Source organism: Carassius gibelio, chromosome A4, assembly GCF_023724105.1.
Source record: "Carassius gibelio isolate Cgi1373 ecotype wild population from Czech Republic chromosome A4, carGib1.2-hapl.c, whole genome shotgun sequence".
In the NCBI taxonomy this organism is placed as follows: Eukaryota; Metazoa; Chordata; class Actinopteri; order Cypriniformes; family Cyprinidae; genus Carassius; species Carassius gibelio.
In genome coordinates this window covers 22008942-22026162 of record NC_068374.1, presented here as the reverse complement: position 1 = coordinate 22026162, position 17221 = coordinate 22008942, and the positions used below count along the sequence as shown (strand labels likewise).

General features: G+C 38.0%; 1 protein-coding gene across 1 annotated transcript in view; it reads left to right on the top strand.

Annotated features, from left to right (window-relative positions):
• LOC127972926 (thyrotropin-releasing hormone-degrading ectoenzyme-like) overlaps positions 1–16973 on the top strand; it is a 113437-nt gene extending 96464 nt beyond the window's left edge. The window contains exons 13-19 of the mRNA XM_052576933.1: positions 5019–5166; positions 6278–6375; positions 6582–6689; positions 10327–10494; positions 14317–14457; positions 14674–14755; positions 15921–16973. Of these exons, the coding sequence (XP_052432893.1) occupies positions 5019–5166; positions 6278–6375; positions 6582–6689; positions 10327–10494; positions 14317–14457; positions 14674–14755; positions 15921–16064 (889 nt within the window). The 3' untranslated portion in view covers positions 16065–16973. The remainder of the gene's footprint in view (positions 1–5018; positions 5167–6277; positions 6376–6581; positions 6690–10326; positions 10495–14316; positions 14458–14673; positions 14756–15920) is intronic.
• The last annotated feature ends 248 nt before the right edge of the window (positions 16974–17221 follow it).

The window sequence follows — 17221 nt, the reverse complement described above, 5'->3', positions numbered from 1 at the left end:
TGTGCCTCTTTGGCCAGAGTCACCTTAAATCATGCAGAAAATATAGGTTTGAGAATCGTTCTCAATCTTGAACTTGGTAAAACAATTATCGTCATTTAAACTGTTTCAAGTCTTAATACTTTTCCTTTTTATTTCTGATAAATCATACTGGATTGTATGCTAAAATTATTGGACGTGGCACTCTACCTAGAAAATTCTCTACCAACCGCTTCAGTAAAACCTTCATTACTGACAGATGCAGTTCTTTTACCGTAAGTCTCTTTTCTCCTTTAGCCTAGAGGCGTTACTGAAGAGAACCCTTTAGCTCAACAAGATGAAACCTGCGTGGAGACTATTGAGCCGTTACAGCGATAGTGGATAATAAGAAAGCGAGGGAAAACCTCAGTGTTCCCATCTTTCTACTGCTGCCTCAATGTGTCGATCCGTCAGAGCTTCATCAGCAGCTGGAAACTCACAAACCTCCATTAATGTGAGAGGAGGAAGAGACAGAACGATAAAGGTAGATAGAGGGAAGAGCACTGCTTTCTGATAGAGTGTCCTCTGAAAGTTTATAGTGCCACAGGCTGCAAAGCTGCCAGTAGTCCCTTCAGGAATGACTGTTCTCCCTAAGGTCCTCTCTGTTCAATACAAAAACTCTCACTCATTCTGCTTAATGAAAGAAATATTAAATCGCTGGCAGCTAGAATCAGTAGGCAGCCAAATCAGCTTTTGAGTATCACTGATGGACTTTCTTAAACATTGAATTTTGTGTATTCAGATGCTGCTTTGTACAGATTGTGAAATTCAGTCATTTTTATTCTTCCACCAAACTAAATAAGGAAGCTTCCAGATGCTCTGCTAGCATTAGCTCCACTGTTCATCATACTGAAACGACAGGCTCATCTGCCGACGCTGTGCGGCTCACGTTGAGCTTGACAGGAGTCTAACAGGCATATGGAGAATTGTGTTTTTGGCCACAGATGTTTCATGAGCATGGTGATTCAGTCAACTGACGACAAACCCGCAGGGAAACTTGTGTTTATTGCCATCACGTTGGGCCGAGAATGGAAACCTGTTTCCCTGGATTGTGGTACGTCATGTTCATTTAGCCTGTTAATTCGGCTCTGCCTTGTTTACCGAAAAAGCTGGATAATTGAAACTTAACAGGACTGAAGGCAAATCCTTTTGTTCCTGAGTTTTGATTTCAGCCTGGTTTGTACATATTGTTTCTCTCTGCTGTTGTTTACAGCTAATCCTAATAAATAAGAGTGGATGTTAACAGTATGTATTATTCAACCTCAGGGCTCAGATCTGTAGAGATGGTTATTGGCTCTAATGTACTTGAGAAGTGAAAATTCCAACCTGCATTAAAAACGGCATGTGTAGAATGTCTTGTTTCTCTGAAGATTACTGGGATGATGAAGAGTGTTCATCATCCCTCACAAAGCTCAGTCAGCCTTTATTGTGATTAGTAATTACTTGATCAACCGAGGAGAAAATATCTTGCATTAGTGGAGTTCAAGAATAAAGATCATAATTCAAGTGCATTATTAATTGATGAATACATTGGGTTAAATGCAAAGCTTTTCATCTTTCTTAAAAATATTGGTATTTTCACTAGTAATTAACTATTTGCTTATTAGCATGCGTATTACTAGCATATCGGCTTGTTATTAGTACTTTTAAAGCACAAATGAATGGCTTATTGGCAGAATTGTACCTTGAAATAAAGTGTGATCAAAATATATTTAGAGTGTTTATTAATATTTTCTTGAGCATCAGCTCTATGGAGGTTTTGTTAAGTTTCATAAAAACATAGCTTATATTTCTGCCTGTAGTCAACTTTCATGTATATAATAAAAAGTCCCTTTAAGGCAAGTCATTTCACTCAGCGGCCATCTTTGAAACAACACTCAGGTATGCAAGTGCAGCTCCTATCTCTTTGCAGGAGGAAACATCAAATTCTCTAGTGACGTGATGACTTATCGATTGGCTCTTTTATTCAGAAGGCGGGGCTCCCTTTGATAGAGCATTTTTCTTATTCTTTTCCTTTGTCACAATATTTTTATGCACGGAGAGGGATCTCATTAGATCTCACATTAGTCTCAGTGCTGGAGTTTCGTAATAGGCCTGTTTGAAATGCTCAGCTAAAGCTCAGACTAAATGAGCTACAATTACAGGCCAATTTAAAAAGCCAATGATTTATTTAGGAGACAGTTATGTTACTCTTTATATACCTATGAATTAAGTTTCCGTTAGAATTCTTGGGTTTTCTTTCAATTCATCAATGGTTGCTGACGATAATGTTACCAGACATCACCAGCTCTCATTGAAAATGAATGATGTCAGGCAATTTTAAAGAGCCACGCACTCTAATTTTCACCTTGCTCTTCTTCTGGAGTGCTATTATCAATGATAGATGGCCTTCATGCAATGCAACACATGTTTTTCCGAGCTTGCGTGTGTACTGGCACGTTCCTGAAGCGTGAGAGTGATAAACTCATTCATTACTGTGCTCGATAAAACAGCAGGGAACCTTCAATGCTTCATGACAGTGTTATGGTAATGTTGCGTTTATATTTAATGAACATTTTCCCTCCGACCTTCGATAAGAAAACTTAATAATTTAAAAATACAAAAATGAAAGTAAGTTTTATGTAATGTAGAAACTGAATGGTGTAAATGTGGTAATAATGAAAATGTCTAATTTGAATGAACACATCAAATATAAAAAAAAAAATGGTGCATAAAACTCAGATATACAGCTACATTTAACAAATTCATAATGAGAAATTATTCAAGCCTGTGTGTTTATTTAGTCTATTAATTACTGGTGTTTAACTCTCAGTCACTTTCTAGAGGTCAGCGTGACCAAACGAGATGTGATTTGTGCTGTCTACCAGCCATCACTCACTTCCTCTTTAATGTGTTGTGACAGGGGAAGTCATTGCAGTGATTTATGTGCTACTGTGTCTTTAAGGGTCAAAGAGAAACACAACATGATTAATGCACATGCAATGTGATTAAGCTCTTGACTGAGTGAAAACGGCATTCCTCCTGCCTGTGTACACATCAGTCAAGAGAATATGCATTGAACATTTCCCTGTAATCAGTGTGAAAGAATGACAGTCGATGAGTGTTTCAAGTGCCTTGGCTTCATTATAGGCTGATTATTTGTTTATTTTATACAACCAGTGCTCATTAGACCTCAGTTTAATGCTTAATTCTGTTTGGCTGACACAATGGTTTTGATTTATTTTCTATAACCGCGCAGCTTTGAAGTAGTTCCAAGTCTGTTGACCCGGTTTCTAAATAAGATATGTAATCAATGCTGTAGTTAAGTGGTTCACACCATGCTTTAGACGAAAATCCTGACAGATTTTTTCAGGATTTTCAGCAGATGAACACATGTGTATGTGGTAATCGTAGTAAACTGAGAATTATTGACTCCAGACAATTGAATTATTGAGAATTAATACATGCCTGAGGTGTAAAAGCCGGTGCTTTGGTTTTGCATTAACTTTAGATAATTTGACAGTCTAGAGTCAATTACTCCTGACTTCTATATATCTGTAAGACAGACAAAAATGCTAGTGTCAATCAGATAAAGCATTTCTGAGCCCTTAGTATTAAAATATACATTTTTTTTTACACATTTGAGCAATACTTTTCAATGTTTCAATACTTTTCCATTACCATGTAAATTAGGGCAATTTGATTTCATATTAAGATTTCGTATTTAAGGGCCATTACTTCAAATAACTTCATAACTTCAAAAGTTAACGGCAGTTTGAAGACTCACCATTCTTCTCTAATATATTTACAGGCTGTTCAAAGGAAGAAGAGCACAATTCCTGATCTTAATTAGACACAAACCTAACCTACATGGTATAAATTCACCTTTGCTTAATACGATAAACAAGTGTGCTTCTTTTTTGCTGAAACAGATTTTAGTTCTTCGCACCCTCAAATGTCTCCTGCTAATGTTAATGCAAATCAGTTTCTTAGGAAATGTTAAAAACCTCCTTGGGTAACAGTGAGTATCTGTGAGCAACTGTGATTAATATCCCAATTAAATGTGTGTTGGCTGAATCCATCCACAGGAATTTAATGAGTCCATTTTCAAGTCTGATCACTTCCTTTTTCGCCTGACCTCTGATAGGGAGTGCTTATGTGCCCTGCATGAAATTGAGAAACTGAAATAGACAGCCAAGGCTCTCTGGAAGAATGTACCCTTACATACATTTCACTGCGGTTTCCAGCTGAAACAAAGACTATCATATTTTATTCCTTTTCAAACTTAAATTCCAATTTGAAAGTGTCACAAAATTTGCAAGAGGCAACATAATATTACTTTGCATAAAGATCACCTCAGTAATCTTTTTCCAAAGAGCCTGGGTTGGAAATACATTCTCATACGCTACTGTGGCCCACAATTAGTGCTACTCACATGAGGCGTGCTTAGACACAACTGACAACCTAACAGCAAAACACTCAAATAAGCATAAACAATATAAAATAACACAGAAATAACACTTGAAAACAATGCTAAACTTTTTCAGGACATTACTATGTTGCTGCTATGGTGTTCTGACTGGTTGCTTAATGTATTAGTGGCACTGTGCTTGCTAGCAATCGTTCTTTAGATTCAAAGGCTCATGGAAAGTCTTGTCTTTCTTGTTTTTGGTCTAAGGATATTGGCCGCCTCTCTGTTTTTCTGCTCTCATGGGAGGGTTGTTGGCATTTCAAAAATGGCCGAGAGGAAGAAAGGAGAAGACATTTGGAACTTTTAAAAGAGAGCATACAGTATACTTATGCAAATTGAACACGAGCCGTACAGGAGAAGCTGTTTTTTGTTTCTTACAGCACATTATGACTCCCCACACAAAGCACAATGCCTGGCAGTTATTCTAAACAAATAATGATAAACAAAATGAACTGTTTGTAATCAAATGTTAACGACATGTCTACCAAAGGGGAAATATGCGTAAAAATGAGCTGCTAGTGTTTGAATCTGGTACTCTCTTTCTTTTCTCTAGAGCGGGGTGTTTGCCCCAAAACATCCCTCTGCAGATGATCTCATATTTGTCTCAGGAGAGCGAGTTTCTGCCGTGGCACGCTGCTAGCCGAGCTCTTTACCAGCTGGACAAACTCCTGGACCGCACTGAAGACCACAGCCTGTTCAGCGTGAGTCTGATCTCAGATCAGTTTGGTGTCTGGTGTATTTTAACCTTGACTAGTGCAATAAGAAAGACACAGCTGATATCTAGCAGCATGTCTCAGGTGACTTGACTCAACACCAGACAGATCGAACTCAGAACTTTCTCCAAAACAGCAGCAATACAAGTGTGCTAGTATGCAGTGTGCTAGTATTCCATTCTGAACACAGCCTAACATGACAGTGTCAGACACTTTCTCTGTTCCTCTGGCTTATGTCTTGCCTGTCCACCTGCTTTCACATTCATTTATGACTTTGTTATTCACAATATCACTCAAACGCCTACCCACAATCCCTCAGTGCGCATGAGTCATTTCTGCCCCTCCTCTGTAATGGACGACCCTTTAGTGTCAGCAGTGAGAGTGTGAGTGTGATGAATTTAATATCATCTTCTCTCTATTTCTCTCCATCACTGTGTTTACTGTGAGACAAAGCAGATGTTTAGAATGTAATGCAAGAAAGGAAACAGCTGGAGCAGATTAGTCTGGTGCCTTCAGTCATGAGGCCAGGTGTCTCAAACTGCCAGACCGTTCCTCTCTCTGTGTGTGTGTGTGTGTGTGTGTGCTGGCCAGTGTATTTTGGCTTGTTCACACACAAACACAGCAGCATCACTAATCGTCAAACTGAGGTTAATCTGTTGGCAAAACAAGAATACGTCACTCAATTGCTAACAGCTTGACAAAGACACCTGATCAGCTGTATGGTCCACCACAGTGTGGAAAACAATGTCCTCTACCAGCGTTTATGTGCTTTTATCCGTGCAAGTGTGTGTTAGGAATATAATTGCGGCATGGCAGGAGAGCATGAAGGCATGAAGGAGAGCAGTCGTGCTAAATCAGCCATGACAATACCTGCTGTGACATTTCCCTCAATAATATTTCCCTCACACACACTTATACGGTACACAATACAATACAAAACAGTAAAAAGTCAAATTATAGTTTAAGTCCTCGTCTCAACATACTCACATACTCACTCTTTTTCTGCCTTTTGTTTTGCTTTACTTTGTGTTTTGTTGTATTTTTACTTTTGCTTTAATAATTTCTTTGTTTCCCTTTTGGTTTTGTTTTGTGCCATCAGGACTATGTTCTGAGACAGGTGGAACCGAAATATCACAAGTTGGGCTGGCCAGCCACTTCCCCTGACGGCTCCTTCATGCAGGTGGCTTATCAGACCCAGTGAGTCTTGAATTTCACATTTCTTGAATTATGTATTACAGTTATAATCTTATATGTAGTCTGAGTAAGGACACTGAATTGCAAAGTGTAAGCCAGACATTTTCCACCTCAGAGATGGGAATGACCTCAGTAGACATGTATTTAATGTTTCATTTCCCTCTTCCGCCATCTTTAGCTGCTAATGCACTTCCTTCTTTCCTCCTCAGAGAGTTGCAGAGAGAGGTGATGATGCTGGCCTGCAGTTTTGGAAACAAACACTGTCACCGGCAAGCTGTTTCTCTCATTTCAGACTGGATTTCCAGCAACAAGAACAGGTGAGCAAATTTAAAGAGTGACATCCACACACAGTAACATAACAGAACCAGTGTTTCTCTTCACTGGACTGACACCAAGGCAAACATATAGCAAAGTGGCATAATGATGTTTGAGGTTTCAATTAATTGAATTGGTTAAATCAGAAATGAATTTATCTAAATCATTGATTCAAATCAGACAACTCTATGATTCACTAAACCAGCCCAAAATGGTAGTTAACTCTTAACCACTCACTTGACTGAATCAGATTGGACGGCTACCAAAAGATGGTTTGTATAGTGACATGTAGTTAAAGATGCTCTTTCAAAACAGACTTTTGTTTAAAAATCCCATTTTAATGTAAAAGATGTCCTGCGGGAAACCCACCTCAATTTAGTTTTTGCTCTTCAACCTAAGAAAAAGTACAGGAAAACAATCAAAATACATCCATTGTTGAAAAACCATACTACAAAAGTGACAGCTAGAGTTGTTGGGTTGAGTGTTGTGCTAGTATGTGTGGGCAATTTAAGGTCCGATCAATATGTTCTGCTCATAAAACCTGCCAAGAATTATACAGCAGGAGCTTTATTCCAAGTGTACATGGCAACACACATTTGTTCATCTAATTAGTTTTCCTTGCTTCCCACAGCAATGTTCATGTATGCAGTATCACACCATCAAACACACCATGCCACCAGCAGGGACTAATGACCATAATGGAGAATAAACAGGATTGTGGGTGTTTGTTTGTGTATCTGATGAAACGGCTTTACCCTGCTCAAGATATTGTGTTTGCCTACTTTTTAGGAAATTATTTTTTGTGCTCATGCCAAACTGTTGGCTGCATGCCTACAAACACATGAAAGAGCACACACACACACACACTACATTGCATATTGGCAACCTCAAATGCACTGGAAATTTGTCTGCTGGCTTCTATTATATCGTGCCCTAAAATAGACAGATAGACCTTAAATACGCACACAGTTGCTTTATGTGTTACATATTGACATTAGCTTCAAATAATATGCATTTAATGACTTCTGAGGCCTCTGACACAACTCTAATAACAGTAGGCTGCAGTTTAAAAGCTTTTTGGCCTATTATTCTTGCTTTCAATATGTGAAATACACACTCAGTTGGATTCAGCTAGTGTTTGACCTGCTCAATCAGATTTCCCACTCAGTGGCTCTATAATAATTACCCTGTGGAGTCCAGTGTGAGGTTTCTGATCATGTCTAAACAGACAGGAAGTCTCTGTACTGAACATAATCTCCCCTGCTAGACATATCATCAAGTGGACAGGTTAGTCTAATCCACTGGCAGAGAACCAGAGCTCATGAAAGTGTTCCTATTTGTGATACGTTTTTACGGTTTAAGGCATTAAGTAGATAGTTTTAGCCAGAAAAACTGATAAAAACGATTAGGTTTCTCATGTACAACTGTCAAAGTCAACATATGGCAAGAAATTAGTTCTGAAATTAAACAAATATGCCTTTCTTCTCCACTGTTTTACGTTATTAGTCATATCCTTTTGATACTTATTACTGTGTATTATGTCATAACTGTTCTGAATAGTTCCTCTGATCTGACAGCAGAAGTCTGGATCTTCCAGATGTGTCCTTCACTGTCCTTTTCTTCAAAAATGACCTCTAGTCCTACTGGGACAATAAAAGGAATCTGTTCAGTATGATATTCAGGGATGAGCACACCATAAAGAGGAATGCGTTTGACCTTTATATCTTTTTATGGTTTAGGTGATGATAATGTCACAGGGATGACCCAGCAACGTTTATGAGCTGTAAAGGCAACTTTCAGGTCACTGAACAAAAGGCTAACAAATCCTCCTCATGTCCTCCTCTTCTATTAATTAAAAGCAAGATACCACAGACTAAAAATAAATAAATAAAGAGAACTGAAAAACTAAAGTCAGACAATTCTGCTGAGTCTCAAGCTAAACTGCTTTTAAGTGCAGCTTTAGTCTCTGTTTGAAACGAAGTATCACACAATGTAAAATACTCAAAAGGACTATTTTGTACATTGTTTTAAAACAGTAGTGTCTCACAGGCATCTCGTAGAATCTCATAACAGCCATCTATTATAAATGTGTTGCCTTCACACAGCCAAATATTAAAGCAAATCTAGCTTTTAAATTCAGGTTCCAATATCAGAAGTAAAAACTAGATTTATGGCTTATGTCATCTCCCATTTTCGTTCTGAAAATGGTTTGAAAAAAAAATATTCCAATATATTGACAGCTAACGGAATGTCACAAACATTATACTTTAACTGTGTTTCTGAATTCACTTATCGTTCCTGTCAGTGGAAGTCATAAACAAGACATCACTTTCACAGGTGTGGAAATTTCAGTCTATACGCTCCAATTGGTTGTGACATGATTTCATATCTTACTGGAGGTGCCGTTTTCTGTATCGCTACGTTGAAAACTCCCAGAGGCTCCGACGGCTCATCCAGAATCAGCAGGTCTTTATTGCGCTTTGTTTGAGCAAATCAAAAGTTCAGTCATTGTATCGCCGCGGCTCCTCCAGAGGTTTAATGTTATTTCTTCTTCCTGTACGAATATTACATGCATCGCCTCACAGCCTGAGATGCTTTTCTCTCTGTGTAGCTCGACTGTAGACTGTTATTCTTTTCTGAGTTCTGTAACCAGATGATATCCATGGGTCCATAGAGGGCTCTTACTTTTGACCGATATATTGCTAGACTATACATATTGCACTGTGACTCACTTTGGGAGGCCTGCAGTGATGATTTTGGGTCAAATTTTCCCCACTTAAATGATGACTTCACCAAAGATCATCGAATTAGATCAGCTGGTGTTATTATGGACATTTGTCGCTGTGACAGAATTCAAGTGATTCAAAGTGACTGCAGACAGCAGAAGAATACTTTGACAAAAGCGATCAGTTTTGAATCTAAAAGTGGCTTTTTATTTATTTATTTTTTCCTGCATAGATATTTTGAGTGAAAAGAAGAAACAGAAAATACAGGGTAACACTGTAGGGGACACATATACACTATTAACTAGTTTTCTCTCACAAAAATCCTAATTTGCTGCATATTAATACTAATAATTTAGTTAGTTGTTGTAGTTATGTTTAGGTATTGGGTAGGGTCACGGGATCTAAAACACAAGAGATAAATACAAACATCATGCAGAATAAGGAAAGTGGAGGTGAAATGTTAACATGTGATTTCCTATATTTGAACAAATCCCTGAGGGTTTGTGAAAAATTCGGGAATTTCGGGAAAATGTGATTCTTGAAAATTAAATAAAGTATAATGTGTGAACACAATGCAATCTAATGGCATTTGAATCATTAAATTAATATTAAATGAACAGAATTGGTCACAGTGAGGAATGCTAATCACCTGTATGATTCAGTTTGCATATATGCTAATTAGTGTATCACCATTTTCACTATTTTCCCTGGACTCTAAAAGACAATCGTTGTATGTATGTAAAAAAAAAAAAAAAAGTAAATAGTGGATCAAAAAATTGGCTCTATCAAGAAGTAAATGTTAAATATGAATATTTAAATTTAGATACATTAGCATTAAATACATCACATTAGCATTAATTAGCTGTGAATTGTGTCTTCACTCAAATGTTTCTGTCAATCTTCTGTCCCACAGGATTCCACCCAACGTGCGGGACATTGTGTACTGCACAGGCGTTTCTCTGATGGATGAGGATGTGTGGGAGTTTATCTGGATGAAGTTTCACTCCTCTACAGCCGTCTCTGAAAAGAAGGTTCTCTTGGAGGCCTTGACCTGCAGTGACAACATCTTCCTCCTCAACAGGTCAGTCGACCTCATTAACAATGAAGAAGCGACAAAATTCAAATAACAAGCTACTGTACCATGACACGTTGGTCAGTCGTTTGCAGATGAAAGTTTTAGCTGTTTTTTAGCTTGATGCCAGCTTTTTCATTCACTTTTTCATGATTATTGGTGGGCTTTCTGCCATTTTATTAATAGCAGGAGTCTGGAGATCTCTGGAGCATGTATTGTACTCCTGACTATAACTGCCTTGTTATTTTGTAGTCTACTCTACCTCATGAAACAATCCGTTTCAGTCCTGTCCTCCACATCATGTCACTCACACCAGTAGAGCTGCACTAACTCCTCTGATGGGGCAGTAAAGACAATGGCTGCCGTAGGAGCTTTTTCCCATTAGTCTCCAATTTGTCTTAAATCCTCTCCCAACTCAATAGCAGGATGAGGATGGTGACGGATTACACCCTGTCCAGGCCAGACGAGGATCTCAGAGCCCACACATATTCTAAAGCAGTTCTCTGAGGATCCACTGCGGGTTTGACATCTCCATTTATTCGGTTACATTTGGTCATTGTTTTATGGATGCACTGAGAGAAAAACACGTTCCCATATAAACAGACCCACCATGACCCCTCTCTGCAGTGAGTGTTCAGCACTCAACAGGCTGAGTCCCGTGGGATGGCTTCAGAGTTGATCTGTTGAGAGGGATGTTGTTTGTCTCACTATAGCAAGAAGATAGCGCCACACTTAGTAAGCACACATTCCAGTGCTCTATATTCAGGCATCTTCATGAGATAAGATACTGTTTATCAAATTGCAGTCAACAAGGAACCTATTCATTTTTTTTCTATAGTGGAAATTGCCTTCCTTGAAGGTAACAAGCACTCAGTGATCCATGTCACACACAATACACCTAGATACAACATCTGATAGTCATGCAGCTGAACCATGATGGCTTTTCAATGAGTACTGTATGTGTTTCTGGACCAGTATTCCCTTCATCCAGTCAGGTCATAGGGTTCTCTTCAAATCTTAAGGATACGCTTACATTTGATATCAAAGCTTAAAATGTAATAAACCCTTTCTTTTGATCTAGCAGTAGTTATTGTTGTTGTTGAACTTAAGAGGAGAGTCGAATTTAAGTAAATAACAAATGCCCCTAATCAAGTCTGCGGCCAAGACCATTTTTACTTGGTCTTTGTAATCAATATCACTGTCTTGTTCTTGTCATGGACCCGGGAGAATGTTGATTGGCAAAATCATAGTCACCTTGTGATGGTAGTTGGTTTTATTTGGTTTCTAAGAGACCATTAGCTGGTTCAGTCTTTTTTTACTATAGGTGGTTGATCAGCTGGACTAGCAGCCGGTGGGGCCAAGGTCAACCTGGTTAGAGCTGCTAGACCAGGGATTCTCAGCTGTCTTACAGCTGGAAGGTTTTTAGTCCAACCTTGATCAACCTAGATCTGTAACTTTATAGTAATCTTAAAGAACTTTTATTAGCTTATTCAGGGTGTATTTGATTGGTCAATGAAAATAGACCTCAAGGGTCAGTGTTGAGAACCCCTGTGCTGGAACCAACTTGGCTAGTAATTTGGATCTGTTTAAAGTGGATAGTCATTTTCCAAGACCGTAAAACAGTGTGAGAGCAGTGGTAGTGATGTGGTGGTGTTGAAAGTTAGAAAAACACAGTTAGCAACACTCATGGGCTAATTACAAACTGGCACCTAGTGTTCCAATGCATAGCATTAGAGTGATGTGATAGCCATAGAGATGTGTGAAGAACCTGTAAATGAATTTATATCAGCTCAAACTGCAGCTGTTGACTGTCCTCTGAGAGTTTTTAACACTGTTAATATGGAATTCTGCACCTCTATTCATCCATTTCATTAATGAATTCCCATGAAATAAAGGCGTTTGGCATCACTATTCATATTAGCGCCTTATGAGTCATTGTTGTCTAGAGAGGATTTGGTGTTGCTTTGTATGCTTAAAATATCTCTCATTAATGAGATTTGTTCTAGTGCCACATAGGATATCTGAATTATTTGTAGCATCCAGGCGTTAACCTTTGCCCTAGTGTTGGACTTAAAAGAGTGGCGAAGACCTCTAGCAGCAGTTCATTGATTTCAGCCACTCTTAAATTTCACACAGCATGCACAAGCAAAGCCCCCGTCCCAGATGAGCAGCATGTGTGTGTGTGTGTGTGTGTGTGTGAGTGTGTGTTTGTGATATTTAATCTACCACAGAGAAAACTGCCCTGTGTTTGGAGTGAGCTTGTAAATGTCTGAAGGATGGGGTGTATGGAGTCTGTGTGTAGTATCGATTTCTATGGCATAAAGTGAATTGCATCTCCCTCCTCCATGTTTTTACTTCTTTTGATGATGTATATTTTAATCTAGTTGGCTGAAAATAATTTCTCTCCACTATTAGAGTGTGTGCGTGTGTGCACGCGTGTGTGTGTGTGTGTGTGTGCATGCGTGCGTGCGTGTGTGTGTGATCCCACTTCCACTCTGACTGCTAATCCACAGATGTTCCTGCAGACTAAGAGACTGAAATATAAAAAAAAGGGGAAAGAAAACTTCCTATTCATTCATCACACTGGAAATTGAAGTTCAGTTCAAGTGCATTGTTTTGTGGCATATAGTATTCCATGCTTTGTGCTCTGCTCTGGTTGTATACCACATTGTGGTAAATGTAATAGCTATAACTTTGCTAATAGAAAATATACATACTGTGCACAGTGTACATTCTGTATAATAAGAAAACGGTAATATGCTAGTATGCTAATCTTTACAGTTGCTTCATCAGCCATGAAAAAAAGTTAAAAAAAGAGTCACAGTTATACCTGCTAGATTTCAATTAACACAAGTCCAATATCATAATTTTCAACTGTTAACTTAAGTGATGAGAATGAGTGCAGCAAAAGAAGCTGTTCTAAAAACGTGTTTGCACTTGTCCTTTGAAGAAGCAGGAGATGTCACGTTTGCGAGCTGTAAAGCTGCTGTCCACACACAGAAGGTGTTCGTCAAAAAATTGCTACATGTGACACATGAAGTCAAAAGCCCAGAAAAGAGGGCGGGTGAACTGAAACGAGACCAAAACCAGCGAAGCAATTACCCCACATGTTTTTGCAAATTGAAACTTGTTTACCGTGGCAGCGTCTTTATGTGAAACATCTAATTTCCTATTTCTTCCTTTTCATCTACTTGACATTTCGCGCCAATTTGAAGCAAATGGGTCTATCTGCATTTGATTTGGGCTTTTCAGGTTAATTACTTTTTGAAGACACTGACTCACAGTCTTGAAAACATTTTTAAATAATTGTGTTTTATTTTTCGGGACTGCCAGTGGCTGTCTTTGCTGAAAACGGCAAAGAATAATGTGTTGTATTTCTTAATTACCGACGCTTAAAACTAGCTTAGAAAAACTGATTAGAAAGGCCTAACTAGAACAGACACTATACTGTTTATAATTATAGTCATATTAGTCAAATAGAAGACATTAATTAAGCCAAGTTTTGTATTTTAGATCAAGTTCTCCCAAGCATAAGAGCACAACTAATGGATTATATAATTTATTTTCAGTTTATGTAAATGGTTTTGATTATTTTCTGTAACCGTAAGGTTATGAAGTACTTTATTGTTTATTGATCACTTACTGTTATACATCACTTTACCACATTATTTCAAAAGTAAACCTCTGCTAATATTTTTAAGAATAAAATCTTTACAAACTTTTAAAATCCACATCATGGCCAAATTACCAATTCATTTTTAAAAATCCAGGGGCCCTTGTCAATTATCTCTCACTCATAGTTTATGTCCCATTTATTTGCCTTGTCCACAGGCTCCTGAACCTGTCTCTCACCTCCGACCTGGTGCCGGATCAGGACGTGATCGATGTCATCATACATGTGGGCCGCAATCCGCTGGGAAGACATTTAGCATGGAGATATTTCCGCGAGAAGTGGGACATTTTGAATTCCAGGTGAATATGTCTTCATTCATCTCTGTTTATCAGTGATTTTAACCTTCCTCTCAGACCCTGATATGAATTTCACATTCACACTCTCATAAGATGTTTATTAGTGAATGTTATTTCTTGTGTTTGTTTCAAGGACCAGAGAGCATTATGGGAAATATCTATTGGTGTTTGTTTGCTTGTGGTGCTCCAGTGTTTTTAATAATGGTGTCTCTTTGGCAGGTATGGAGAAGCCTTATTTATGAACTCAAAATTAATCAGCGGCGTGACAGAGTTTCTCAACACTGAGGCTGAGCTGAATGAGGTGAGGCTGAACTTTTACATCATCCTGAGGCTAGAGGTACACCTCTAATCAAACTAAAACAGGAATGAATTATTGATGGAACATTAATACTTACAAACAAACTCTGGTCAGAAAATTATTGAGATGGAAAATGAGCAGGAGTAAACTCTGAAGACTGCAGAAATGTGCTCTGGACCATTTCGTTGTGTTATTTCTTCATTGGAACGACTTAACCTTATTACAGGAAATTGAACGTATATTCACTTATTCAGCTTCAGTCTCAGAGGACACAGACTGCTGATTTTTCTCACTGCAGCTCAGTACTTTCTCATCCAGCTGACTTCGCCTTCCACAATTTATCATTGTTACTGAGATAATACGAAACCCTTCAGAGTTTTCTTAGACAGAGCATTAGCATACTGTCTTTGACAATCAGCTGCTGCCAGAGCACTTCATCCACAGATTCACAAACGATCAGAGCTACATTTAAAATGGTTGGTTTGAAACATTTTTTTTGCATTAAAATTGTATTTAAATATATATATATATATTTTTAAAGTTTCTATTAACAGACAGCAATTTTGACATAGTTTATAAGCAAAGAGCAACTTCTATCCTGAATCCCAGTACAAGTTCATTCACATAAGCCGGGTTTCCATCTAAAGTTACGAATTTAACTTATGCACAAAATTGGAATATCGCGAAAACCCTAACCCTTTTCAAGAACCTCATCAAGCCAGCATAAAAACGTTTTTTTGCGAGTTAAGGCTTTTTTTTTTTAATTCAGCATTGTCATCCCTCGATTCTGATGCGATGCGCATAAAAGCAGGGTGATTGAAACCCGGTAATAGTCTTTATGACCTCTATGAAATGAGAATCGTTTCAATAGCATGTTATTTGATAAATTGAGATTTTAGATTAGATTTCTTTATGCCCTTAATAGATGTTAGAGGCTAGCAGACACCCAAGGGTCCTTCCCTTCCAGGAAAACATCAACACAGATGATTCTGTTTGCTTCAAATACATTCCACACCCATTATCATAAACATCATTGTAATCTGCTAAATTACATGTCAGGAATTTGAATGAGAATACATTTCATATTCATCATATCTAGTCTCTACAGCTGATACATCAAGACAAAATATGATGATAATGTTAATGAAAATTGTTTTTTTCTTCTCAGCTGAAAGAGTTCATCCTCACCAGCGGGGGAGAGTCAGCACCTGCGTTTGCTCGAGCTGTTGAGATCGTTCAAGCTAATGTAAAATGGCACATCCTGTTCCAGCAACAGTTTTATCGGTGGCTGCGGAAAGCTCCTGACGGTTAATGCAACATTAAGCATGGAGTGCTCTATTAGCATGGAAACTTATGGCCAGTGAGGTGGGGAGATTTAAGCAAGAAAAAAAAAAAAAAAACTATACTGGACTACGAGAATCAGCAAAATTGAGCTTTTATTTCCCTGCTATTTTTGATATGTCCAGGCCCTCACAGACTGGGAAGTAATAAACGGCCGAAAAACACTGAGAAGGAATAAACGATGGAAATTGCATGGTGGCGTACCTTGGTAGCAACAAACGATTTATGTTCCATTTCCCTTCGTATTTTGCATGAAAGTCATTTCCTTCTTGCCGTCATTCTGTTTGCTGAAGTTTGACCTTTTCTGAGTCCCAAGAATATCGGATTTGCTATGAAGACCAGATGACAGTACAAAGAGATTGCTCTTCTGTATATATAAACACAATTTAGATTAAGCACAATGACGTGACAATCAGTGTTTTGATTGGAACAGGACGAGGAGGACATAGAGAAGTATCTATGTAGCCTTTTCTCTCTCCAAAGCCATAAAGAGGAGCAGACAGAGTTTAATCTATAGTACAGATGGTGTTTATGGTTTGATCAATTGCCGGCACTCAATGGGCATCAGAAGAGGGAATCTTCTAACGAATGTCTGGAGGGTTTTCTGAAGGTCCTGACTGGAGCGGTGATGGTTTAACCTGAAGGTGTCTTGGATCATTTGCATTTTCATAGTGTTACTCTTTGCTCTCCAGTTTTGGAGGGTATGTCCGTGAATATGGTATGTTTGTTTTGAGTGGAAAATATAATCAGCGTGTCGATATTTTCATGTACGAATCACTGATTCGCTGGAAGGAGGTCAGTGCAGTGCTATGATGTGTTATCTTTATGAGTCCTGGATAATGTGAGCTTCTGAAATGGATGGTTGTCATGGAGACCAATTATAAAGGTTTTCATATATATATATATATATATATATGTGTATATATATATATATATATATATATATATATATATATATATATATATATATATATATATATATATATATATTTTTTTTTTAAAAAAATTTTATTTAGTTTTTTTTTTTTTACACAAATGGCTAAACGTGCAGTATTGAAATAATGTAGTGGTTGACCAATATGCGAGTTTCTGTAAGTTTGTCTTGTTTTCCAGTACAAATTATATATA